We start from the raw sequence: 27217 nt of genomic DNA, 5'->3' as shown, positions 1-27217 counted from the left end.
TATTATTCCAGATGAATTTGAAAATCGCCCTTTCTAACTCTGTGAAGAATTGGGTTGGAATTTTGATGGGGATTGGCAATGTAAATTCTTATGTATACAAAAAACGAAAGTTTGGGCTGTAACAAAACAGTAAATTATTATGGTTAATATCTTTATTTTTAAAAACTTTAATTCTACTTTATCCCATTAAAACCAACACAGACACACAAACACACAGGCATACACACACTACATGATTCCTGAGGAACAGGAAAAATTGGATATATCTTCCAGTTGAATATAATGTTGCTGGATGAGACATTAAGTTATAGTGGACTATTCCATAATGTTATCTCACAGACACCTGAATGAGTGGATTTCAGTTAGACCAATAACATCTTGAATTTTATCTCATTTAAGCCCTCTAAGGCAATATAAATGAGATGTTCCCTTTGTAATGTGGCATAGTTAAAATAATTGCAGAAAGTCAGTTAAATATCCTCTCTTAGTTTCATACCATTTAAATATCACCAGTTTCATCCCCCAAACTGAAGGTCAATCCCTGATATTATTTGACATGGGAATGTTTTCTACTTTACACACTGAAATATCTTCTTAAATATATTCAACAGAGAGACATAATGCTTAAGAATTCTAAATACAAAAAAAAAGAATTATAAATACATCTCCTTGCAGAGATAAAAATAATAATGAACATAATCAACTAAGAGAGTTAAGTACTTTTCCTGCATAGAAGAGTATCTAAAAGATTATATAGGCAAAATCTATATAATGCAGAAATTCCATGACAAATATAACAAGTGTTCAATAAATGCAAGCTATTATCATTGCTCATGAGAGTAGTATTATTCACTTGTTTTTCATTTCAGTATTAAAATGAATATAGCTGAAGTGATTCATAATCCAAATATATACTTCTTTAATAAGACAGATTTTCAGTAATATTTAAACACATAGAAAGCTACAGACAGAACTAGTTCTCACTGTTCCATGTTCAACATCTCTGACTCATCTCTTTCTTAAAGATGTTCCATGAAGATGCCGCTGGTGGTTGGCAGCTGGTAGCTGTGGATGTCAACAAGCCCCAGGGACGTGCCCCAGCCTGCCTACAGGTACAGCAGAATACCATTTTTAAAAATCATCCATCATGAATCTTTGACTTTAATTTTATAGGAAGAAATTCATAGGCTCCAAGCTCTAAATTTGCCCAGATTTATTGAGAAGTTAGAGACATGGTTTATTCTTTTTTGTATTAAGGACCTAGTTAATATTCATTTAGACATATAGAAGGTTTCCTACTTTGTTTTCTGTTGCTGACCAAAAGAAATCTGGGCAGGAAAGTAGCTATTTGACTTACATATCAAGGTTGCATTCTATTGAGTTAAGTCAAGGCAGGAACTTGGAGGCAGGAAACATGGGAAAATGCAGCTTATTGCCTTGCTGTCTATGTCTCATTCAATATGTTTACTTAAATCATCCAAGACCACATACCCTGGGATGGCACCACCTACCGAGGCCTGGGTCCCTGCCACAAAAATTATTAAACAAGAAAATGCAACCAAAGATTTGTCTATTGGTCAATCTGATGGAAGCATTTCTCAGGTGAGGTTCCATCTTCCAAGATGACCATAGCTTGTGTCAAGTTGATCAAACCTAGTAATCAAGTAGAGGTTTGATAAACTTCATGAATGAAGGCACAAAAGCAATAGCATTTAAACAGTATAAAATCAATGAATAGTTTTGTTGCCATGTTTGTCCTTGTGAAAATATTTTCTAAGAGATCTGAATTATTTAGGGTTGTGCAATATCTCTGTGTGTATCTGGGAAGGAAATGTATTAACACAAGATCTGTTGTTCTATGTGTTCATCTCTAGAGCAAGGTGATGTCCAGGTGTGTTCTTAATAAAGAACTCCAAAAGTAAGCACGGGCTAGTAGGTGGCCGAGTACCTGAGAGTCCTGATGACATGCAAGTGATTAAAAGATGGGGCCTGGGGTCACTACTTATGAAACTTTTAGACTCACTCAGGTTTCTTTGCCTCTTATGGAGGTTCTTCAGATGTATAACTATCTTGAATGTTTACAATTTATATTTAAGAAATTATCTCTTTTCTGATATAAAGTGTGCAAATATCTTCTCTTATTTTGTAAGCTGCCTTTTCACTATGTTGCATATTTACTTGATTCTATCATTTAAATAATAAAAGTTAATTATTCCCATATGATCAAAGGAGATATTAAATATTGTTTTGTGGTTTTCTTATGAACTATTTGGACTGTACCAGCATCATTAATAAACAACTATAGCAGCTACTTCTACTACCACTGTCACCACTTCTTGCAGTAGTGTTTTAGCACACTGAAAAATACTAAAGGATCAAAGACTTGTTATGAAAATAAGCTAATAGAATACCAAATAAGAGACATAAAAGACTCAAAAACCATTAATTACATGCTTATTAATTGATGTAATAGGGTTGAATTCTGAGCTGGGTGGTGGTGGTACGTGCCTTGAATCTTAGCCCTTGGGAGGCAGAAGCAGGGGTTTCTCTGATTTCAAGGGCATAGAATAAATTCCACTGGGGCTACCCAAAGAAACCTTGTTTCAAAAAAGAAAAAGTTGAAGTCTGTAATTAGGAGATGACAAGTCACTCTCGTGAGAATGGAAAGGATGAGTGACAATGTAAGCATGAGTAAAGTCTGAGCAAGATTTAATGCTGTGACACTGTTGTAGTGAGATAAGAGCTAGGCTAGAAGTGCCTAGATGTGGCATCTGAGAGATATATGTGACAGCATTAAACACAGATCATTAGTATAGCAATATACTAGAAGAGCTTTGCAAAAGTGAGTTAGGAACTAGGGAATGAAGAGCAGGCAATTTAGTATGGAAGAGGTTCTGTCACCAATTGGTTGTCCTTAAATTGAGCTTCTTAAAAGGAGCTAGAATTCATTAGAGGTAGGAATTAAAAACTGGGAGAGGAAAGGAGGTAAATATCCATAGTAAATGTATTTCCATATTTTCACAAATTAACTGTCAATCATTAAAAGAACAGCACACACTACCACACATTCACCATGATGAATGAGGTGGAAAACTGGAAACCATTTAACCTGAACCACCCCCTCACTCTTATAGACTATAATAACCTCAATACCAAGGACAAGCAGAGGCACATGCACCTCAATACCAAGGACAAGCAGAGGCACATGCACCTCTTTTTACTTTTAAATGTGAATGTGCTCCCATTATAAAGAATTAATTCAGAAAAAAAGATTTTTTAAAAAAATGGAGTTAACTTTACCGCATGTCTGTTCCTCACTCCTTCCCTGGAGATCAACAGAGTGGACTTTTGGCAGCCTCTTGTACTTGCGCTCTTATCACTTGCAGATCAACACTGTGGATTTCCCCAACCTTCTGTATTTGATCTCTTCTTTTTTAAACTTAATTTGTTTGTTTTAAATCCCAATAGATGCCCCCCCTTCCTGGTTCCTTCCTCACAGAGTCCCTCTGATTCTTTCTAAGAGTGTGCCACCCTCCTGGGTATTGCCACAACCTGGGCACATCAAGTCTCTACAGGGTTAGGTACATCTCCCACTGAGGCCAGACAGGGCAGTCCAGTTAGGGTAAAAGGATCCACAGAAAGACAGCAGAGTCACAGAAAGACAGCAGAGTCAGTAACAGACCCCACTCCAGTTGTTAGAGGACCTGCATAAAAAGCAAGCTAAACAGAGGCTACATATGTGAGGGGATCCTAGGTCAGTCAGTCCATGTATGCTTTTTGGTTGGAGGTTCAGCCTCTAGCAACTCCATGGATCCAAGTTAGTTGACTTTGTTGGTCTTCTTGTGGAGTCCTTATCCCCTCCAGGTCACTCAAACTTTCCCCCAATTCTATCACAAGATTCCCAAGCTCCCTCTAATGTTTGCCTGTAGGTCTCTGTATCTGCTTTGGTCAGCTGCTGGGTGAGCCTTTCAGAGGCCAGTTATGCTAGGTTCTTGACTGTAAGCATAACAGATTATCACAAATAGAACTGCGGATTTGGTTCTTGCCCATGAAATGGGTCTCAAGTTGAACTGTTACTGGTTGACTATTCCCTCAGTCTCTGGTCCATCTTTGTCACTGCATTTCTTGAAGACAGGACAAATTTTAGGTTGAAAGTTTTGTGGGTGGGTTGGTATCCTTATTCCCCCATTGGGAGTCCTACGTGACTATAGGAGGTGGCCTCTTCAGGTTCCATATCTCTCTACTATGCATCTCAGGCTAACTTCACTAGCATTGACTCCTGGGAGTGTTCTCTTATCCTGGGTCTCTGGCACTTCCTAGAGATTCCCCACCCACCCTGGCAGCCACAGATTTTCATTCATGGCCCTCTCGCCTGATCCTGATCACTTATTAATTGTAGATCAACACTGGGTAGGTTCTCAAAGCCTCCTGTATTTGAGCTCTTATTATTTGGAGATCAACACTGGGTTGAGTCTCACAGTCTCCTGTTTCTTGAGGTCTTATTATTTGCACATTTGTCTCTCACAGTGTCTCTGTCTCTTCACATAATATTTCTCACTCACTATTCACCAGAGCTCAACTCAACATCTCTTTTGTAATGAATTCCTCTTTGTTTAAATATAGTAAGTTAGAAACCCCCATTACTTGTCTCCATATGGTTCTATTCCTTTTGTTGTTGTTGTTATTGTCTGCTATAACTTTGATAAAAGTAAACTCTGATGTAGTCAAGGGTGGCCAGATGGAAAGCAAGCCATGTTTCTAGGTCTTGCTGTATTATAGGAGTAGAATATGTGAATGGACATGTAAAATATGTGAAACTTTGGATCTTATTAAAAGAAATCATTCTATTCTAATGACAAAGGCCAGGAGTCCCTGGATTAAAAAGGGAACTCTGCCACCTCTAGGATGTCATTGGTTCCTCATTTTTTTCTAATTTATTTCAACAATTTCAAAATTGCAATCTCAGGTTAATTACAGTCATTCAAGCATTTCACTCAAACTTGACCATTCAGGCAGATTTGGTCTAGGTTCCTTTCAACTATGTCAATCCTACCATATTACTTGTAAATGCAATCATATTATTTTGCATACAGAAGGAGGTGAAGGAATTCTGAAAAAGAAGATAGTCATGTCCTGTAACAGCTCTGTCTTCATGCTTCGGAGGAGACATGCCCACAAAACCATACAAACTTATCTAAAACGAGGCTGCTTTCAGGAAGTATTTTCTTGACACATAATACCAAAGCACTGCTTGGTTTAGAGCATAGTGACATGAACATAGAAGGAAAACTCTTTTATCAGAGTGGTTGTTATTGCCATAATTGGGTCAATTTCTGGTTCCTGGAAGAGAGACTCGTGAAAACAAATAGAGTAGGATTTCACAAGCCACACTTTCAGACCTTCAAATGCTTTGTTGCTTCTCCATTCATGTCCTCTCATTTAATCAACATGGAAGCAGATATTACAGTGAAGGACATAGCTTTTTGTAGTGATCATGGTTAGTGTGTCCTCTACTGTTATGGAGTTTTACCTTGTTGGAGAAATGTTAAATAACATTAATCAACACAGAGACTCTGATTTGCCTTCGTTTCTCAATCCTTCATTTTTCCCCCCACAGGCTAGAACTAAAAGTGTTGATTACCACAGGCCCATACATTTGCATTTCATAAAGCATTAAAAGACATTTCTCTTTAACTCAATGGTAAGATAATAAATAAATCTCTAGCCAGCTAGGTAGGCTTATCAAACTTATACTCAAGAACTTAAAGGGAGACATTCTATGAGCACCCCGTGCTCACAGAACACACTGAGAAATGAACCTGTTCTTCATAGAAGCAAAGGCTACCATCCAAATTGTTAATGTGTTATTCTGAGATGGATTTTTGTATTTTGTATGTCTTGTTGGCTCTTGTTTGGAAAGTCCATTAAAATACATGAGAATAATGTTATTTTAGATTGCAGAAATCATATTATAACACATAATTCATAAATTAAAAATATTTTACAAAATAGCACATCCATAAGTTTATATTTTCAGAATTTTATATTCATAGCTAAGCATAATAGAGACTGGCTCAAGCCTTCTAAAATTTGGGGATATTAAAATAATACCTTACTCTTTTGTATTAATTTCTCTGAGTTTGCTAAATTCCTACATTTATATTTTCACCACCTTTTAGCTTTCTGTGTTCTTGTCTGACTTTTTGGATTATGATCTTTTCCACCAACTATAAATAATTGAACAATTTAGTAATATTAATTAATGTGCCTTAATCTACTCTACCTTATATTAAATGGTAGAACTCTGTTAGTCTCCCTACTTTCTCTTTGCATTTATTGGTTTTAGAATTATTCTGATTAATTATGATATGCTGTGATCCAATTCTTATACTGAATAATAGACCCTCTATGGTGTTATTAGTGGAGGAAAACTAGCCACCTCTGGTCTGCAATTAGAAAATATGTAAATTGATTTGCCATTATGAGGCTCAAATTATAATCATAATCACAGACATAATAAGTATAATGGGAATCATATGCCAGCATGCTGAGAAAAGATTTAGTTTTATGACCTTAGCATGGTCTTTTCTGTTTTTATAGTAAATGAAAATAAATTTGCTTGTCCATTAAATTATAAAGTCCTAAACTCAGAACAGAAGGATGGGCATTATAATAAACGGTATTATTAGCCTGATTAGAGATTCTTAATTTCTCTACTATACTTGTTGACATTTTTTAACAATTTAATGTTAATTGTGTTCATTTTGAGTGGAAAGTACTTTTACTGTTCAAATTAATGATTCCAGGTCCATTTGTTTCATATGTAAATTTTAGTAACATGTCTAGTTCCAGTACATACTTAATTCCTGGCAAATTCACGTTTACATTAAGAATAAATGAATTAAAGTTCTATAGCCCATGTGGCACCTCCACTGCTCTGCCTGAAATGGCTTATCTTTCTGTCTTCCCTTCCCTGACACTAGTCTCCAGCTAGTTTCCCTCCCAGCCTCCACTTTGAAGTATAAGAGCAGGAAGGCTGAAGAAAGGGCAACAGTCTAAGGGTCTGGGTACACCAACCCTCGCAACTGGGTTCTCTTCTCTTTGAGCTAAAACTGCTTCTAACATTCACCTCCTATTCCTACCTTACAGTCTGAGAAAATTATATGAACATTTGTGTTTTGGTTGAAAATTGTTGTGTTGCAATGTTCAAAAGAGTGTACCTATTGCAGGTACAGTCTGGCATTTCAGGTCACTGTGCATTCTGTACCTATCTTTTCTGAGCCACATGATTTTTCTTTTCTTTCTGTGTCATTCTCTTACCCAATAACTATAGCTTCATTCTAGTTCTTGCAAATTACCCACAGTGGCTGACTATGATGCTGGGCCTGGTGACCTCCCATACAAGTTCTCAGAAGAAAAATCACCAGAAAACTTGCAAAATAAAGGTTAACTGAGAGGAAATGTAATTTCAGAATAGGTCACAAAATGTGAGAGACATTGAGTTCAAGAATTTGGTCATGGTAATTGAAGTAGACCCAGCTGCTCCACTTAAACAAAACACAATTAGAATAACCTTTTAGTGTCAGTAGGGGTTTGGTACAGGACAGGTTGTTGACACTGATTTTCAAGTCTGTAGATGTTCAAATCCTTTATAATATCCTGAATGTCTTTGGTGTCTGTTGTAATGTTTCCCTGTTAATTTCAGATTCTGTTAATTTGGGTCATTTCTATTTTTTTGTTGTTGTTGTTGTTGTTGTTGTTGTGTCAAATCTATTTATCTTCTTAAAACACCTTGTACATCTTGTTTATCTTCTCAGAGATCTGGCTCTTAGGTTCAATTATTCTTTGTGTTTTTCTTTTTTCTATTTTATTAATTTCTTTATTGATTTTTATTATTTCTTGCTAACTACTTGGTTTGGTTTGCTCTTGATTTTGTTTTGTTTTTGTTTGTTTCTCAATATTTTGAGTTAGATCATTAAGTCATTTACTCATGTTTATTTTTAATGTAAGAACTTAGAGCTATAAATTTCACCACAGGACTGCTTTTACTGTGTCCCAGGGTTTTCAGAATGTTATGTTTTCATTTAATTCCAGATTTTTTTATTTCTTTCTTGATTTCTCCTTTGACCCATCTATCACTCAGTAATGGATTTTAATCTACCTGAATTTGTATTCTTACTAGAGATATGTTCACTGTCTATTCTATCTTATTGCATTACGGTGAGTTATGATAGATGCAGTTATTTCAATATTTCTGAATTTGTTAATATTTGCATTCTGTCCCAAGATGTGGCCTGTTTTAGAAAAACTTCCATAGACTGCTGAGAATATGTTTGGATAGAATGTTCTGTAGATATCTGTTAAGTCTAATTGACATATGATATCATCTAATTCTGATGTTTCTCTACTTCGTTTTGTTCAGATGACTTCTCTATTAGAGAAATAGAACTATTGAAATCACCAATTATTAATAGGATAATGCTAATCTGTCTTTAATTCTAGTAGTACGCTTTTTATAAAATGGAGTACACCCAAGTTTGGTGCATATATGCCTATGATAGCAATGTCTTCTTGGTTAACTGTTCCTTCATTAGCCTGGAGTGTTCCTCTTTATATCTGATTAGTTTTAGTTTGAGTCTATTTTGTCAAATATTATGATAGTGATATCTGTTGTTTTCTGGTTCCATTTGGATGGAGTGCTTTTGTTCTTCCTTTTATTCTAAGACAGTGCCAATCTTTCAAACTAAAATAAGTTTCTTATAGATAATAGTTGAATGGAATTTCTCTCCTGATCCATTCAAAAAGCCCGTGTCCTTAGATTGGAGAATTGATACTGGTAATATTTAAAGTTATTATGAAAGATATGTGTTAGATGAAATCATTGTGTTGTTGGTTCTGGTGTTTCTCTCTCTCTCTCTCTCTCTCTGTGTGTGTGTGTGTGTGTGTTTATGAGTGTGTTTGTGTTGTTCTTGTTGTTGATAATGATGATGATGAGAAGGAGGAGGAGAAGGATGGTACTTTGTGTTTCAGTAATTACAGCTTTTTAGTCTTCCTACAGTCTCTGGGCTGTTTATTCATCTCTTCAGCTTGAAACATGTTATATTTGTCAGGGTTCTCTAGAGTCACAGAGCTTATGGGATATGTATATATTAAGGGAATTTATTGTAATGGCTTCCAGTTTGTAGTCCAATGAACCCAACATTGGCAGCTCTGGATGGGAAGTCCAAGAATCTAGAAGTTTCTCAGTCACACAAAGCTAGTGGAATAAGCTGGTCTTCAGTAGAAGTAGTTTCCAACAGATGTGTTGGCAAGGAAGTTCAAGCAGTTGAAGAAGAGTGAGTCTTCCTTCTTCCAAAGTCCTTATGTAGATCTCCAGGAGAAGGTGTGGCCCAGATTAAAGGTGTATACCACCAAACCTGGACTTGGAACTTGCTTTGTCCCAGGCTGACCTTGAACTCAGAGATCTGCTGGCTTCAGTCTCCTATGATTAAAGGTGTGTACTACCTTGCCTGGGCCTAATTTTTTTATGACCACTATGCCTCATTCTCCTTTCAAGGCTTCCCTTAAGTTGGCAAGTTCATTTACTGAATTATTCAATTCCATCTTAATTTTTTTCTTGAGTTCTTTTTTATATTTCTATCATTTTAGTGAATTTCATTTTAAAATCCTGGTTTGTGTTCATAATTTCCATCAGGAAATTTGTTTTTTTAATTTTTATTTTTATTATTATAATTTTCTTTATTTACATTTCAAATGTTATCCCGAACATTCCCTATACCCCCCCCGCCCCTGCTCCCCTACCCACCCACTCCCACTTCTTGGCCCTGGCCTTCCCCTGTTCTGGGTCATATAAACGTTGCAAGAACAAGGGGCCTCTCTTCCCAGTGATGGCCGATTAGGCCATCTTCTGCTACATATGCAGCTAGAGACACGAGCTCAGGGGGTACTGGTTAGTTCATATTGTTGTTCCACCTACAGGGTTGCAGCCCCCTTCAGCTCCTTGGGTACTTTCTCTAGTTCCTCCATTGGGGGCCCTGTGTTCCATCTAATAGCTGACTGTGAGCATCCACTTCTGTGTTTGCCAGGCACTGGCATAGCCTCACAAGAGGCCGCTATATCAGGGTCAACAGGAAATTTGTAATTTTATTCTCTTGGACATCTCTCTTTAAATTCATTCGCTTTCTCCTGATACATCACAGATACATTTGCCCAAGAATTTCATAAATTCATTGTTTTTAATAGCTGAGTAGTACTCCATTGTGTAAATGTACCACAGTTTCTGTATCCATTCCTCTATTGAGGGACATCTGGGTTCTTTCCAGCTTCTGGCTATTATAAATAAAGCTGCTATGAACATAGTGGANCATGTGTCCTTATTACCAGTTGGAAGATCTTCTGGGTATATGCCCAGAAGAGGTATGGTTGGGTCCTCTGGTAGTGTTATGTCCAATTTTCTGAGGAACCGCCAGACTGATTTCCAGAGTGGTTGTACAAGCTTNCAATCCCACCAGCAATGGAGGAGTGTTCCTATAGTGAGGTAACCCAATCACAAAAGAAGTCACTAGATATGCATTCACTGATAAGCGGATATTAGCCCAGAAACTTAGAATACCCAAGATACATTATGCAAAACGGAAGAAAACCAAGAAGGATGACCATTGTGTGGATACTTAATTCCTCCTTAGAATAAGGAACAAAATATTCATGAAAGGATATAGGTACAGAGACAAAATTTAGAGCTAAGATGAAAGGATGGACTATCCAGAGACTACCCCATCTGGGAATCCATCCCATCATCAGCCACCAAACCTAGATACTAATGCTCATGCCAGCAAGATTCTGCTGAAGGGACTCTGATATAGCGGCCTCTTGTGAGGCTATGCCAGTGCCTGGCAAACACCAAAGTTGATGCTCACAGCCAGCTATTGGATGGAACACAGGGCCCCCAATGGAGGAGCTAGAGAAAGTACCCAAGGAACTGAAGGGGGCCGCAACCCTGTAGGTGCAACAACAATATGAACTAACCAGTACCCCCTGAGCTCGAGTCTCTAGCTGCATATGTAGCAGAAGATGGCCTAATCGGCCATCACTGGGAAGAGAGGCCCCTTGGTCTTGCAAACTTTATATGACCCAGCACAAGGGAAGGCCTGGCCCAAGTATGGGAGTGGGTGGGTAGGGGAGCAGGGGTGGGGGTGAGGTATAGGGAACTTTCGGGATAGCATTTGAAATGTAAATAAAGAAAATAATAATAAAAAAATTCATTCGCTTTAAGTTCATTGGGTTGTTTCTTTGTGTATTCTTTCAGTTCATTGAATTCTTTAAGAAAGTTTATGATTTATTCTTTTAAATTTTGTGTCACAGGATTTAGTAAGGTAATTTTCATTGAATAAAAGTTCTGTAGGACTGGTTAGCTTTGGGAGTTGTGGAAGATACTGCTTCAAACTTTAATATTAATTGCATATTTTTCTCCAATGATATCTGGGCATGTGTTCTCCTTTTGTTAGCTCTGTATCTGAATCAACAGAGCAGGCTGTGGCAGAACACAGAATTTTCAGGCTGTGTTGGGCCTAAATGTTGGGTATAACTTAAGTGGAATGAGGTCAATTAGACAGAGGGTCTTGGGCTATCATGCATGATGTTCATCATGTCCCAACCCCGGGTAGATCTGAGGGTTGAGCATATTATATGGAGGGAAGATCATTTGGATTTACTGAGCTAGGATCTAGGGTAAAGATGTACAGTTCTTGGTTGTGTCAAGAGGTTAAATGTGGCACATGATGTATCTGTGAGTGGGCAGACAATGTCTTGGCTGAAGTCTGTTGGTTGGGACCAGTGTAACTAAGGGTAGCTAGATGAGGTAGAAACACTGGATATGGAACCTGGGATAATCTTGGGGACTGAGGAAGATGTGTGTGGGTTAACAGATTAGGAGAACTCTTCTGGCTAGACTCTGGTGAAAGATATACAAGACCTGTCTAGGTGGAGGTGCTAGAATATGGCACTCAGGGGACCTGCACAATGAGGCAAACAGGCCAATGATATCATACATAAACAGTAACATTCATAAATTTCCATCCTTCTGATGGCAGTTGTTAAATGCAGCAATCTTTTCAAACGTTAGCCATTTATAAATTTCTGCAGATTTATAAGCAATTTTCAAATTGCTAACATTTCACTTGCCCAGTTATTGGCTAATTATTCTAAATGATTTTTTACAAATCCCTTATAATTCTAAAGTACGAGTCACTTGTTTATAAATATGAAACAATAAAAAATATCAAATATGAAGACAAATCCAGTGTAGATACTAGATGCATGAATGTACACTGTGTACTCTGATGATGTTTTGGCTGTGAGGCAAGATTCTCACACATTATTATGAAACCATTTAGAAAGTTTCTTGAATGTGTGCTTAAGTGTGGGTCTCAGAAAATTTAAAAGTTATAATAGACTCTTTTAGCATCAAACCCACCATTAGGTAGCTATATAAGTACTGGGTTTTTTTCATATGAACAACATCTGTGTGAAGGGGTCACTCTAATGCATGATGAATAGAATTAGAATAAATGGGAAAGTCATTTGTCAGCTGCTGCTGTGACAAGCCATCCCCCTGCCTCTCAGGTAGGAGTTTTCATCTTTGACAATTTGACAGATGTGGCTGCATTCTTGGCACTCTCTTGCAACACATGCATACCCAGTGGTCTATTATCATAAAGAATATCTGACAGGAAAATGAAGGCATGTATGAGACATGGAGTGTTCCTGCTCAATTTCTCTCTGGTAGCATCCGCTGTCATTCCTCTTACAAAGAAGAGAGGGAAAAAGCTTTTTCCATAAATAGGTCAAATTATGACAAGATTATTACTGTAGTGTTTTAATGGTTTTTAAGAAAATTTCCATTGAAGGTGAAGATAGTAAGAAGGTGAACAGTGTAATATGTATATTTTAAATGGTGGAGTGACATCCTAGATGGTTCTTAGAATGTCTGTCTTCTAAATGAACCTTTCCACGACTGATAATCATTTTAAGAATTGATAGGCCTGTTAGAAGTTAAGTTTATTTTACCAACTATTCTCTTCCATCCTTTAGGCCACTGTGAGAAGACAGAAAGATCTAGCTAATGGAGCCATGGCCCACTGGGACTTCTTTCCAAAGTTTTTTTTTTTTTTTTAATTTTTTTCCAATTTATTTTATTGGATATTTTATTTATTTACATTTCAAATGTTATCTCCTTTCCCTGTTTCCCCTCTGGAACCCCCCTACCTCATCCTCCCTCCCCTTGCTTCTAATGAGGGTGCTTGCCCACCCTCTCCCCCACTCCTACTTCCCCACCCTGGCATTCCCCAGTTTCCATCTCTGACAAACAGGGATAATACTATCCTTTTAGATGTAAGTACTGAGATGGATGCTCCTCAAATTCCCAATATAGGCTGTGGAAGATAGTTGGCCATTCAACCTGGAAAAAGGACTGTTCTTGTCCTTGGCACATACACAGCCTTGTTCACTACTTGAGAATCTTAACACACTTCTAGGAAGTCAGTTCCTGCACACCGCCCCCTACCTTGGTCAACTGGCTCAGTCTCTGGGCTCAGTACTATATTCTACTCCCTCCAACACCAGGCTTTGGAAGTCTATTTCTTTGTCCTTGTTTCTAAATCCATTTGTTTGACTTTTCCAGTTTATAGATTAAAAAATATATTGCCTTGACACATGTCCACTTGAGTGACTAAATACAGCTAATTAGCATGTAGACTTATGTACAGATACACAGGCATAAATGGCATGCCCTATTTCTTGTATCAGAACTAAATTAATTGCTTAGAGGAAAACTTGGGAAGAGGAACTGAATAATAGTGTTTGAATATCTTTCTTCCATTACTCTTTTTCTAGCATGAGAGAAGAATCTTGTGAAAATCTAATGTTCTAATCTTTATTATTATCTGCAGCTAGAATTTAAACAAGGCCAATACAACATTGCTTACAAGCCAAGAGATTACGTTCTCCTTTCTGATTTTTTTCAAATGTCAATAATTAAGTCATGTAGGGACACTGAGTTTTTAATCCTTAAATTATAGTTGCGTTAATTGGAAGGATTTGGTACAGATCTTCATTTACTTCTCCTTTCTCCCACTAATCTATAAATGTGTGGCCACAAAATGTGAGAGAACAGTAAAGTATTAAGCACTGTTAAGTAACGTGGTTCAAAGTGTGAATGTCCATTATGGCATTGTGTTCTGGAAAGCACACGCTGTCCTAAATTAAAGCCTTTGTAACCAATACACACCATGGCTTAAATCAATTCAGGACAAATGATTTTGCTGAGTAAATTTCAGGAAACAGTCTATTTTAGGTGTCCTTTACTTTTGCCAATATATGCAGATGACTGTGGTCTTTATTAGTCTCTCTCAGTGCCAGAAATAACTTTTGTGGGTCTCTAGTGTTGAGTAAAGCACCATATTGATATGAATGCTGTTATATTGTGATTCATGATGAGTCTGTGAATAGGACAATGGGCTATATGTATGTCCTGCCTTGGCTGAATATTTTTAAGATGTCCATAAATGTTCTTCCCTTTCCCCAAGCCTCAACATGCATGATCAAATCATTAATTTTCAAGTCCCCATAGTAGACTAATGATCCTTGGACTAAGTAGAAGGCCTTGACTGCTGGTTGGTTAGCAACCAAATGAAGATAATTGATTTAAGCTATGCTGATTTATAAAGATACTATTTTTTTTTAACCTGTGAATCTTTGATTGGCCAGAAAAGTCCTACCAGTTCATGCCAAACCTCAGCTGGTATCTTGGGGATCTGTCCTCAGCCACTCAGCTCAAATCAATTCTCTGGGTTTGGCTGGCTGAAAGTAAAGTGAAGAGGATATTAGGGTCCATAGCTAGGTCAGCATGCCAATGTGTTTGCTTAGGCATCCTAGAACGGCAAGAGTAAATCCTAGCACACAAGTATTTCCCAAGTCTGTACTCACTACTGTTAGTATAAACTAACCAAAAGAAGTCACATGACTGGATCAAGAGTTGCTGTAGAAGATACTGGCAAGTGAACCCATGGGTGGGGTTTAGTGAGAGGGCATTACACCTTTGCACACAGACTAAAAGAAACATTAAAATCACTAGCTGAAAATAACACTCAACTGAGCTTATCGACCTTTTCCAACCCAGCAGACATGATTTTTTTCATTTTAAAATCTAACTTGTAGTGTTAAGAGCTGGTGATAGAAATATATTGATGATAATAGCATGAGTACCAATATGTGATTTAATGGCATAACAATGGAAAGTTCACTGATACTGGACAAGAAATTAAAGGGTCTTATGAGACTCTTCTCACTTATCTTTCTTTCCCATAGAAAAAAGCAAGCAAATCTTAAGGCATGGCAGGTTGTAGGGTGTCCAAAGCATCACAGATTCTTAGTGCCCTTGTATGGAATTCTATTCTGCCTCTCTAATGATGGGTTATTGAGAAAGACACAATTTAGAAGGACATCTACTGTTCTATTTTCAGTATTAATATAAGCACATTACCTATCTAACAAAACTATGTTAATTGTATAGAATAATTTGTATATCAATTATAGAAGCATGAACATACAGATGTCTTCTCAATTAGTACAAAACACTTATGAAAGTAAAGTTTATATTTGTACAGATGCTTATGGTTATGTTCTCATTCCATGTAGATCACGTGCAAGCTGATTTCTGAAAATTTTACCTCATAAATGCATTGTTATCTAAATTATTTATTTTGGATTCAAATTCAAATTCAAATTTTAGTACCCAAACGATGCAATGTGAGGCAAGATGAGTATTTTGTTCACTCAAGAAGCAAATGAAAGATTCAACTTCTGAGTTCTGATGTTCATTAATATAATTTATCTGCATTGTGAAGTCTAAGCCACAAGTGTCTTACTTAGGACATTTTATCTACAGAAACATAAGACCCTCAAAGTCACTATTTCATAGAAAAATATTACTGAAAAAATTAATAGAAGCAGTTCCAAACAAAGTACTTATATATAAACTACCAAAACAAAATCAATTTAGACATTTTAGAAATCTATGAATCTTCATAGTATGTCTTGTGATTTTTTTATTTCTTTGAATTACTTTCTCATGTTTTATTTCTTTTACCTTCCTTCACAGTAACTAACCGTATCTCTATTTTTAAACCCTTCCACAGTTTTCCATCCATAGTTTTTCAATACAGTATTCAAGATGTTTACTAGACTAGACAAGGCATTAAAATATCTTGTTTATATCCATGTTTCAATCAAAGATGTAACTATTGCAATTCTCTTCCTAGAAGAGAAAATGTTACTGAGAGGTCAAATCAGGCACAGAGCTCAAGCAGTTTTCAAACTAACATTTTATTATATCATGATGATCTTACATCCTTCTGAATAGAAGTTTTTTAAACATAGGCTCTGTGTACTTCTGCCTTCTATTGTCAGACAATATCCTCAGCAAGGAATCTGGCTCGCGTTCATTTTAGCATCTAAAGCCATGTCAAGGTCTTCTTGACCACTCAAGAGAAGGCAGTGAAGTACCTGCTTTGTTCCCAGAATATTTGAGAATGCTTTCCAACTTGATGTGCTTGGAACACTACTCATCCTTTCTAAGAAGTCTGTTTCTTCCTAATGAAGGGAGAAGACATAAAAACCAACCATCGGAGACCAAATAGTGTCATTACATCCATGTACAGAGTGCTTAAAATGAAGGTTGGCACAGACCAAGCACTCAAGTACAGATTGACACTTACCTTGATAATTTTTGTTGTTAACATTGTTTTTTTTTATTTGATATTTTCTTTATTTACATTTTAAATGTTATCCCTTTTCCTAGTTTCTGCTCCAAAAATCCCCTATCCCCTTCCCCCTCCCCCTGCTCCCCAACCCACCCACTCCCATTCCTGGCCCTGGTATTTCACTATACTGGGGCATAGAACCTTCACAGGACCTAGGGCCTCTCCCATTGATGACTGACTAGGCTATCCTCTGCTACATATGCAACTAGAGCCACAAGTTTTACCATATGTTTTCTTTGATAGGTGATTTAGTCCCAAGGAGCTCTGGGGGGTACTGGTTAGTTCACATTGAAGTTTCTCTTATGGGGCTGCAAACCCCTTCAGCTCCTTGGGTACTTTCTCTAGCTCGTTCATTGGGGACCCTTTGCTCCGTCCAATGGATGACTGTGAGCATCCACTTCTGTTTTAAGTGCAAAAGAAGCTTTGTCTCAATGTGGCTTCACATTGTAGTCTCTTGAGGACTTTCATTGGACAGTGGAACTCAAAACTAGCATTTCTCTCTCTCTTCTCTTTTGGCATGAACCAAGGCCTTATGCATGCTAGACAGGCATTCAACCGCTAAGCTATATCATCAGGCCTCGACCTAATAAAATCTTGACCTTTCTTATTCTTGGCCTTTGCACCCCTGTTTCTCACTTGTTTTCATATAGCACTTCCTAGCACAAAGCAAGATGAAAGATATAACTACTGTAATGTTGTTTACATTTTAAGCAACAGTATTTACAGCATCCTACTATAGTACTGAGAAGGTATGTTCAATCATTTCTCTAGAAGATATTTTGAGCTGATGTCTGTCCATCCAATTCATAAATAGTGCTCTACTGTTTCCTTTTATGATTGTAACAAATGTCCACAACTTAGTTACTTAAAATGACATAAATTTATCATGTTCTATAGATAAAAATTCAAAATTAGGTTTTTTATTTGGGGAGGGGGATGCAACATTACTAAGACTGCATTGTTTTTGGAAAATAAACAAATCTTGTCTCTTTTTTGTAGCTCTTGAAACTACCTCATCCCATACCTTTATTAATGAATCTGTGATGATGGCCTTATAAAGCCCTCTCATGGTGAAAAACCTTTGGTCTAACTGGTTCTTTGCCTTAGAGTTGTATGGGAAAGAATTCTACTTGGGGGTATAGTGATCATAATGTAACAGTGATATCCAGCCAGTCTTTGTTGGGTTCCACTTCAATCTCTGTAGGCTTTTAGAATCATGAAGTTTAAAGTGTCTGATAATTTTATAAGTTAACAAGTTTACCCACTTATTCAATGAGGATTATCTACAACACTAATTCTTAAACTTGAACATGACACAAGAAACTACCTAGGTAGCTTGTTAAAGGTACAGATTTGAATTCTTTGGGACTAGGAAACAGCCTGAGTTCTTGCATTTCTAAACACCTCTAAGGGTGCAGCTCACCCATTCAGCTCTAGAGACCCCTTGAGTAGAAAATCTCCAGAGAATTTTAGATATTAGGAAAGATTCTGTCTTAGTCTTTTAATGTCTCAGTAATTTCAAATGCCATTTACACAGATAAGTGGATTTTGGAGCAAACTAAAATGTATTCAGAAGTGTCTGAATTTTAAAAAACCCTTTAAAGAGGTTTTTTTATTTTATTTTTATTTCTGTATGTATATGTGTGTCTGTGTGAGTGGTGAAAAGTACCCACTGAGACCAGAAAAGGGTATCAGATCCCCTGAAGCTGGACTTATAAGAAGTTGCCTTATGTGGATGCTGGAAATAAAACTTGAATCATCTAGAAGATCAACAATTAGTTTTGAACACTAAACCATTTCTTCTGTCCCCAAAATAAATAAATAAATAAATAAATAAATAAATAAATAAATAAATAAATAAAAGTGAACTAGAATGACATTTTAAATAAAGGAACTTTAAAAAGCTTGAATATACATCTGAAATTTTTATATTCCATATATAAATTATAACTATAGAACAGTATATACCTACATTTAAATTTGTGTATTTGTGTGTTCATGAACAAGTCGTGTGTATATCTCTTGATAAATTGATGATAGGTAGAGCCTTCAGTAATGTTAGGTAATGAAACTGTGGAAACCTCAAGTCTCTTAATGTTTTGTGACACCTATTCAACTTCAACAATTTTCTTTATGTTAATTTGCAAAAGTGAAAATTGAAGGCACAGACTTAGGCTTCTATAAATACAAGAATAAATTCAGATGTGATGTTACCAGCCATTTTGCATCATAGAAGCTGATGTCCAGTTTCTAATACTGGTTGGCTGAATAAATTCAGTTCCAGAGGCGTCTGTCACCAGCTTTCACATTAAATCCAGAGTTTCTGGTTTTAATATTTAAATTCAGTTCCTACACATATATTTATCACTTTCATTCTTATTTAATGTTTGAAAGTTGTTACTTTGGAGCAAGTCAACCAAGCCATGGTGATTATAGCATATCAAACTCCATTGTAAGTGCTTATTTTAATGACTTTGTACCAACAGAGATATGTAGACATTCAGACAAAAACATAGTCTAATTATAATGACAGCACCAAAGCTAAGCTATGACAGTTACAAAACCAATTTCAAAGTTTTTTGACAGCCATGGCTGAAAGCTTTGTTTGGACCTTTCTGTAATAACAGATTACTTAAGACCTAAATCCACAGTGAAGGAAAACAGAAAGAAAAAGTTGTGGGTTTTCTGTCATGCTAATAAAATGTAAATCAGTTGACATGTTTTTAATAGAACACTATGTTGAAAAGAGTATAGAAAGGGAGTGATGGGTGTGGAATTTAACTCTCACAATGCAAAAAAAGAGGAAATAACAATGCAGATTCTAATGAGAATTGAAACTTGACAACTGATTTACTTATCTGTGTTATGAAGGTCAGTGGTTCCTGCAAGTAAATTGACAGCCATACAAACAGGTTGATTGACAGTTCTGGGATTTGATTTTTGTACTACCAATGAAATAAAGTCAAAGAGAATGAAAAAAATGTGTCAAACCCTAAGACAACATGAAGCCTCATGGGAAATCTGCTTTTCCCTTGGCTCAGGTTTTTAATCACTTTGATTTACTGCCCTTGGTTCTGTCTTCAGTCAGATGTTCAATATCATTAATTTTTTGACCTTGTATGATTAACTTCTCATTTCTGACAGACACATATCTGGTTCATGAAATGGTATTTGTTTGGAGTAGAGGCCTTTGTAACAACACCTGCAGTATATTAACACATCTCCATAGATGTTGACTCACTTAGAAGTGATAATATCCTTTGGAGCAGACACATCATGACCACTTTACTGAGGAGAAAACTGAGATACAGAGGGGCTTAAGTGTCTTGTTCATGGGTACCACACCAGGAAATGGTGGAGTCTCAACCTCATACAACTTAGCTCTGCCTCATTCTGTTAAAGAAGAGATAAGACGATACTGTGGACTCTAGTTAAGGTACACTTTATCCCAGTCTCAGCCTGGGCTTTTTATAGGTAGTTTTAGTTGAGGTATTAAGGAGCTTGCCAGTTGGATCACAGAGCAGTGCCATGCAATGTATCCATAAGTATGGGAAAGAAAAGAAACCTCAAGAGAGAATATGATTCCTTTCAATGCTCTCACTCAGAAAGGCAATCTTCTTTTTAGTCTCTTCTATTTTGCTTTTGGGTGTGGGCCAGAGCTGAACTAGGCTTTTTTTCTGGTACTCTGGGCTTTCTCTAACACCTCACTCCCCACCTGCCTCCATATTGTGCTATGCACTTAATTATATGCCATGTATCTAATCTCCATATCTAAATCAAATGGCATGCTACTATCTCCATGCTTCATTAAAATTTATATTATCTCTCTCCCTCTATCTTTCTTCACTGACTTTCTACTACCTATGATTCTATCATAAATTTTTCTTTAAAACACACACACACACACACACACACACACAAAAAAAACAAAAAATTACAAAACAGAAAAACAAAACAAAGCGGAAAGAGACCATGTGGTGGCATCACTCCTGAGCAGTTGGCTCTCTCAGGTCCTAAGCCTTTACCTTATATTTTCTTCACTTAGGTGATCTCTCCCTCACAATTGAGTAAAATCAGAGAATAGACTTCAAACAGACTTGGTAGCAATGCTTGGTTCTGATGTATTCTTTCTGTGTGGTCTTAAACAAATAATCTAAGCTCTCTGAACTTAAAAGATAAATCACATACCTTACTGTTTAAAACTGTGGTATAACAGACACATCATGAGTAAGATGTGCATAAATTCACTTAGCATATAATAAACATTCAATTCATAGAAGCTATCATAATAGTTGTTTTCAATGCTTTGTTAACTCCACTCCAATGTAGGCAAGGGCCTTGGACTAGATTTAATTCCTAATCCTAAATACAGCCTCTACTAGTGTGACAGTGGGGGAAATTATTTAATTTCTTATAGTATGTTTTCTTATCTATCAAATTAAAATAACAACCTAGGACTAGGATGGAATTTAATTCAGTTAAGCTATGAATAACTCTAGAACAGCTCCAGACACATAATATACTCAACTGACAGTTCTTATTCACAAGGGGATTATTTTCAGCAATTATTTATGGATGCGATAAGAGAAAATAAATCATCTGTTTCTCCCTCTTTCCAGCTTTATAACCATTGCCAAAACATTTTCACTCTCACCCCATGCCTGTTTTCAAAATAGTTATTTTGAAAACTATTTTTTTCATATACTCAGAACTCAGGGTCAAAACAACCTAATATCCAAGATGAAGTATATTCAAGTTAAATTAAATGTATTTTCCATGTTTAACTGAAGGTGTCTGAAACTAGTTTTCTAAACATCTTTAACTCACCGAAAGAAATGGATTCCTTTGGTTCCACGATTCGACAGGAAAGACATTGATCAGTGGTCTTGGAACACTTGTTTTTCACTACCATATTATCAAACCTGTTGTCCCTCAAAACACTAGCATGCACATTGAGGTTAATGGTGAGGTCTTTGGGGAGAGTTTAACCTATCCATTTTGCCTCCTCAGAAAATGATGCGGTCATCGGTTTTCCACATGTTTATCCTGAGCATGGTGACTGTGGATGTAATAGTTGCTGCCAGCAATTACTACAAGGGAGAGAACTTCAGAAGGCAGTATGATGAATTCTACCTTGCAGAGGTAAGTCCCTCACTGGAGAGGATATGCAGCAGTGCTCAATATGGGAGAGCCTCATCAAGGGCCTTTTATGACCATGAAAATTAACTCTAGTGCATTAATTACTCAACTGCCTCCTACATTAGCTTAACAACTGCCTCTCAAGCAATTCCTCTGGTTATTGTGTTGTTTGACTCATTTCCTGTCCCTGTGAGTCTCAGCAGCCTTCTCTGCAGTGGTCACGTTGCCAAGGTAACCTTTTTCTCTAGGTCTTACTCCAGAACAGTCTTATTCTACCCACCTCTCATTTTCTCCCCGCTCCCTCTTTTCATGATGTGTTAGCTTGCTTCCTCCTGTAAGTGACCACAGGTTCAGAAGCTCAAAGATAAACTAGTCGGCTCCACACCTGGACTACAGATGCCAAGCCCAGGAAAAATGTTAGAATGATGCTATGTGAATTGCCCTGATTTGGTCATTATACATTTGTACATGCACCACAACATCAAATTAACCTGTCATTAGGCTGTGTGCAAGTGCTTTCCCAATGAGTTATCTCACTGAACTGAATATTTTTAATCATTTTCAAAGACTATTTTTAAACATTCTGAAAACAAATCTCATAACTCAGTGGCTGTATATTTATGGAAAATGTATTGGCTTATAGAAACCCATTCATTGCATAAAAAGATAGATATATATAGTGATACTACGCTTCAAAAAGTCCTGTATACGAATAAAAGAAACAAAACCAGAAAAACCACACTTCAATTATGTTTATTACAGAAGTATTTTACATATAAAGCAATTAGCTTTGTAGTTTAGTTCTCTTAGAACTCTCATAACATTAAAAATGGACTGGGTTAATTAAAATTTAGTTCATACACACATAAACTTTTCTGATAAAGGACATGCCATTCATATAGTGAATATAAACATCTATGTGGATGTCAAGAAACTTCTAGGAGTCATTTACAAAACCTACCCTCCTTGTAGAACTCTGTTTCCTGTAAAAATAATCCCTTTAATCCCCAAATTCCACTGTCTAGGTATAGCTGTGACACGGCATTGATCTAACAGCTCCAGATTATGTGATGCTTATAAGCAGCAACGAAAACAGATGATAAACAACAGTAGTGAATGGAGAGCCTCATGAGAAAATTATATTCAAATCAATACTAAAATGCAATAAAATTTTCTGGTAACCTAACAAGAATTGCCATTAAGTAGAAATGAACTGACAAGATGTCAGTTGCTGACAGTACTTCCAGCCAAACCTAATAACCTGAGTTCAATTATCAATCCACATGTTGAAAAAACAGATAAACAATATGAGTTATATTCTGGCATCCACACACATGCCATTGCACAAATTTGCACACATATAAAGACACCTAGGCATAAACAAAAACACAGACTGAAATTTTGTAATAAATTTTTAACACAGTGATAGATTGTGGATGGAAGGGGTCCTCACTGCTTTATGCTTTTCCCAGGTCGTGAGAAATGGATGTACAATCAGGTAAACGTCACAATGAAAAGAAAGGCTTAAGAAAAATAGGGGAGATTAAGGCAAATATAATAAAAATTATTAAAGATATGTCAAATGCTGTGCTAAATATCTAATTAGAATTTCAGTGTATGATGTTAACATTATATAAACATGTAAGATAACAACTGTCCTAGATCTAACATAAGAATGGAGAAAGACAGGATTCAAACTGACCCAGATTTAGGGCTTTATTTGAAGTGGGAGGGCTGAAAGATAAGGGGATGGAGGAATACAGGTGACTGACAACAGAGGGGAGATGAAAGCCTATGGAAATAGATGAAAATAGAGAAGAATGAAAGGAAAATGAAGGACTTGGGATCTCTATGTGGTCAAAACACATGTTAGATTGAAGTGAGAGAGTTAGAAAGTTAACAATTGTGTTCAGAAAGAAGTAGTCAAGGTTTCCACTTACACCATGATTTTGGTAATGAAATACAAAACCTATGGTTTTGTGTGGAGATTGGTGGTTTAACCATAAGAACGGAGTTGTGACAAGAGTTCAAGGAACCATGATAGTCTGAGAGTCACTGAGTCTCATGTGGATAATGAAGAGAACTGCTAATACTTAGACAGGACAGTGTGGTTTGGGAAAAGTCAAGGTACCTGAGTGGTTGATGTTGAGAGGAGTGGAGATTGGAGAGGATGAATCATAAGCTGGTTTATCCTGATGGAATCCTATCAAGGAGTTCCCAGGAAGGATGAATGGGACATCTTCTCCTTATGAATTTATTATAGTACAGAGAGCATAGCAACATGAGCTCCCTCTTTCATAAAGGGCAGTGTATAGTGGAAATATTATGCAATATACTTGGGAGAGAAACAATGGAGGCAAAGACAGGTACAGGAAGTATAATCTGCACATGGAATTTAATAAAGTGGAAGCAATTGTTTAAAATAGAGACACTCAATGCTTAGTAGGCTCTGTGTCATGAAGGTAAAAAGAGAGGTTACAAATTGCACAAGAGAATTGCATCAGAGGTTTTAAGGAATGATAACCAACATTTCAGCAAGTAAACTCAGAGATGAGCATAGCGATGGGGTCTTACCATTCTCTTGGAGAGGAAGAGTGTCTCCTGCAGGAGTTCTGATGTCAGAGTTTGCAGGAATGTCACTTTTGTGGCCTCCTCGTTATCCTATAGAGCAAATGAAGTGGCCATATATGCTGGATACACAGGGAACTGACATAAGGAAACTCCCTTGAACATTAGATGGTTTTTTACTGTATTATAAAAAATTGCAACAAAATATCAAATTAATGTGAAGTTCATTAATTGATGCTTAAGTGCTGGTAGATTCTGGCAACAGGTGATTAATCCTTGTCAATTTTGATGGTTTTATTTGTAATATTAAAATAGCAACCACAGATCTAAGATGGTATAGCAAAACCTGAAATATGTATTATATGCCTCTAACTTGTTGCCCTTTCCAAACCATTAACACAGACTTGGTTTTAGAAAAATAAACCTGGTATTGAGGAAGGTAACTCTGCTATATATATGTGCCCATGACAAACTACATGCATTGAACATGTAGAAATTTTAAGACCATAGATAGGGTATGAAATGTTATTCAGCATCTAACACTACCATGAAGAACAAAGGCGATAGTAATAGGATGATTTGAGAGGGTTTGGACATGTAGTCCGTGGCACTGGTGGTGACAATTTTATAAGCTCATATTTATAACCAATTCAGCAAGTTAATACATTATACAAATACACCTTTCTACATGCAAGTTGTTTTTCAATAAAGTAGGTAAGTGTGGGGAATTGCAGGCTGATATCCAGTCGAGAGCTGAGGTCTGAACCCCAATGTCATAATTCACCCTCATGACATGGTAGGTGTTCCCTCAGGGTCCTGGAACTCCGGCCCCTGCCTAAAGTACCACCTCCAACAGCCCCCAGAAGAGAAGATGGTTAGTGGTCACATAAGCAATGGCCCAAGCTTCTGACCTTCAGGCTAAACTCCTCCCCAGTTACCTAGCAACAGTGAAGTCCATAAAAGGGGTATTCAGCCCCACTGCTCTCTTCTCTTACTCTCACTCTTACTCCTTTGTCCTCTCACTTCTCTCTCTTCTCTCCTCTTCTCTTTGCCCTTCTCTTGTCTTCTCTCCTCTCTCCTGAAATTAAGAGATAATTAGAAAACTACCCAATCGGTAATCGTCAGGGCCATCAACATCAATAAAACAAGAAAAATTTGGAATACATTTTTTTTTCACAAAACTCATTTTCTTTTCTTTTTATTTATTTATTTTTTATTATTATCTTTATTTACATTTCAAATGCTATCCCGAAAGTTCCCTATTCCCCCCCCCCCCCCCCCCTCCCCTCCCCCCACCCCTGCTCCCCTACCCACCCACTCCCACTACTTGGCCCAGGCCTTCCCTGGTGCTGGGTCATATAAAGTTTGCAAGATTAAAGGGCCTCTCTTCCCAGTGATGGCCGATTAGGCCATCTTCTGCTACATATGCAGCTAGAGACACAAGCTCAGGGTGTACTNGTTAGTTCATATTGTTGTTCCACCTACAGGGTTGCAGCCNCCTTCAGGTCCTTGGGTACTTTCTCTAGCTCCTCCATTGGGGACCCTGTGTTCCATCCAATAGCTGGCTGTGAGCATTCACTTCGGTGTTTGCCAGACACTGGCATAGCCTCACAAGAGGCCACAATATCAGGGTCCCTTCAGCAGTATCTTTTTCCTTCCCCACTTCTCCCGGGGCCCCCTGGGGCCTCCCTTTTACTTTTATTTTGTTCCCAAAAGGCAAGTAGCTAGATAGACACAGTAAACAACTCTTTGAAATCCTAAAAATAAAAGAGTAAATCAGCTAGACATAGGATTTCATTTACATAAATAGTCTATAGACAGCATCAACTTATTATTGAACAATACCAGCAATCAAACTCTGTTGCAGTAGATAGACTGACTTTGGGTGTTTAAGTTACTCAGAGTATGTTTGGACTTAACTTCAAATTATTCTGTCATGTCTTTTTGAATAAAATGTGTTATATGTGAGTCATAATGATTTGTTTTGAGTATGACTAAATTATTTTAGCTAAACCTACTTTTTAACAAATAACTTCTTAGGGGGGTGGGGAGGAGGTATGCAATGTGGAACAGTCAGAGGGTGGACAGGGGGAGGGAGGAATAAAATCTGGAGTGTAAAAAAAATAATAAATGAATGAATAAAAGATTAAAAAAAAAAAAACTTCCTTTAGTCTAAGCCAAGAATCACCAAATTTCTTGAAGTGCCAAATAGGCAGGCTAGGCTTTGTAGGCCATCCACTCATCTGTCAGTGCTTCAACTCAACTACCTTTGTGCAAAGTGAACATGACCTTAAGATGGCTGGATTTTAATAAAAGTTTTTTTTTTTTTTTTTTTTGCAAAAGTAAACAACAGACTAGCTGTTGCATGGGCTATAGGAACAGAGAGCTTCTCAACGAGAATTCTCATATACTAAATTCAAATACATTAATATTACCAACAACAATAGCTACCACTTTTTGGAAAGCCAGTTGTATGCTAAACACTTTAAAGAAATTCATTATCTTATTTAATCCCCCAAAACAGCTATAATGACAGCGGTTGAAGGCCAGGGAGTGTAACAGTGTTATATTTAAGGAAACAGCATTATGTAAGAGTTCTGAAACCTTAACTTTCACACTATATCACAAAAGGCCATGAGATTTGAAAGACATTTTCTTTGTTAGGTTTCTACATATTATACAATAAATTGTTT

The 27217-nt window shown here is 37.0% G+C and overlaps 1 protein-coding gene across 3 annotated transcripts in view; it reads left to right on the top strand.

The window, feature by feature from the left end:
* Nalcn (sodium leak channel, non-selective) overlaps nt 1-27217 on the top strand; it is a 302398-nt gene that overhangs the window by 106024 nt on the left and 169157 nt on the right. For all 3 annotated transcript variants that reach the window (XM_029541616.1, XM_029541615.1, XM_021204107.2), the window contains exons 10-11: nt 1026-1112; nt 21828-21959. In XM_029541616.1, coding sequence (XP_029397476.1) covers nt 1026-1112; nt 21828-21959 — 219 coding nt within the window. The remainder of the gene's footprint in view (nt 1-1025; nt 1113-21827; nt 21960-27217) is intronic.

This window comes from Mus pahari, chromosome 8 (assembly GCF_900095145.1).
Source record: "Mus pahari chromosome 8, PAHARI_EIJ_v1.1, whole genome shotgun sequence".
Lineage (NCBI taxonomy): Eukaryota > Metazoa > Chordata > Mammalia > Rodentia > Muridae > Mus > Mus pahari.
Note: the sequence above shows the minus strand (reverse complement) of the source record. Positions and strands in the feature narration are given on the sequence as shown.